At 46.4% G+C, this 1721-nt stretch overlaps 1 protein-coding gene across 1 annotated transcript; it reads right to left on the reverse strand.

The window, feature by feature from the left end:
• LOC104781774 (trihelix transcription factor ASIL2-like) lies at positions 7 to 1715 on the reverse strand. The gene has a single exon (XM_019244871.1). The coding sequence runs from the start codon at positions 1629 to 1631 to the stop codon at positions 690 to 692; it is 942 nt and encodes a 313-aa protein (XP_019100416.1). The 5' UTR covers positions 1632 to 1715; the 3' UTR covers positions 7 to 689.

Consider the following 1721-nt stretch of genomic DNA (forward strand, 5'->3'; position numbering starts at 1 on the left):
ATTTGAGACTACATCTCAATGGCTGCAAGTCTCTTTGACCTATCTATTATCATGTGTCATATACTATATAGTTTGTTCTCAGAGATTCATTCTTCAGCATCATCTCAAGCATTGTCCCTCTAAATCAAACCTGATTCTCCAACATATCATGAATTGTCTTTTCAAACATCGATACCATTATTTCCTAACTTTCGAAGCAATTAGTATGTAAACTCACAATCTTCTCAATCACCAAAATCTCAACAATGTATATGAAGGGAAACAGTTCTTGGCCGTCACACTTAAAATAGAAAAGCAATAGAGGAAATCATCATCGTACCAGTATATAAAAGCACTCATGCTTAATCTAGCAGCAAAAAAAACAGAAGCAGATTCAATTTTTTTAGCTCATGGAACAGCTTCCCAACTATATTGCTCATGTCAGTCATTGTGAGAATGTTTCCAGTCTCAAGGTACAATAACAATGCTACAAATTAAAGAGTGATGTAACCAGGACCTCCTACTCATCATAGATACCAAAATACTTGCTATACTAAATGACTTTTTCCCCGATTCAGATTCATCATCTATGTTCGAAATCAATTTGTTTCATACTTCAGTGGCACAGAGAATCACAAGCAAAGTAAAATCAAAATGAAGCAGGACACATAATTGCAATATACGGTGAGAGAGAGAGAGAGAGAAAGGTTTCAGGTCTCACCGGCGGAGGCAGAAGAATTCGGTTCTTTGGAGCCAGAGGTACGCCGGAGCTTGTGAAGACGAACCTGCATCTCAGTGAAGAGCTGCATCCTATGGCATTCCAATTCCTTAGCGAATCTCATCCTCTGCTTCTCCAGTTCCACCATTTCCTTCCTCTTCCTCTCCTCGACTCTCTCGTATATCTGTCCAAGCCTCTCAATTGCGTCGGCAACTTCCTTGTAACCTTGCTTCTTCTCAATTTCCCTCTCCCGCTTCTTGTTGCTTCCGCTACGACCACCGCTCGATCTAGACCTTGAACCTTCAGAATCATCCTCAGACGCCGGACACGCCGCCGCCGCCGCTGCTGCCGCGAATGCGTTAAGATTTCCGCGAAATCCGAGTAAATCGTCGCCGACGTGAGGTATAATCGCCGGAGAATTCGCCGGACGTCTTGGGATCGCCGATCGTGGAGCGACCGGAACCGGAATAATCGCCATCGGAAGTGATAGCCTCAGGTTGGGGTTGTTATCAGTTGAATCAGGAGTACTAGACGTCGGAAAGCTTTCCCGGAGAAGGTCATCCAGAGCGGAGAAGAAAGGCCAAGGGCTGACGTAGGAGCCTGGATTAGAATCCGAAACCCTAGCTTTCTCGACTTTGTACTTCTTCTTCAAAGTATCGATCCGGTTTTTACACTGAACGTCGGTGCGATACGGCTGCGATTTGGCGGCGGAAACGTTTCGGCCGGAGTTGAAGTGACGGTCGTTAACGGCGTTAGCGACCTCTTGCCAGTGTTTCTGACGGAGATTACCACGGCTAAGCTCGACGAAGCGATTACCCCAGGCTTGGATGAGCGTGAAGGTCGCTTCCTCGCTCCAGCAATCTTCACGAGAAAGCGTCGACGGCGAAGGACGAGAAGATCCCGGCGAAAAGGAATCGTGAACGGAGTCCATCATACGGTGGACGACGGTGAGCTAGATCGGAGAAGACGAACGGTGAGGATGAGATAAAACGGAAGGTGGACGGTGACGGTGACGGAAACGGAA

The sequence above is a fragment of the Camelina sativa genome, chromosome 4, assembly GCF_000633955.1.
Source record: "Camelina sativa cultivar DH55 chromosome 4, Cs, whole genome shotgun sequence".
In the NCBI taxonomy this organism is placed as follows: domain Eukaryota; kingdom Viridiplantae; phylum Streptophyta; class Magnoliopsida; order Brassicales; family Brassicaceae; genus Camelina; species Camelina sativa.

Coding starts and splice junctions, on each gene's coding strand:
- LOC104781774 (XM_019244871.1), bottom strand. CDS start 1,631: ATGATGGACTCCGTTCACGATTCCTTTTCGCCGGGATCTTCTCGTCCT.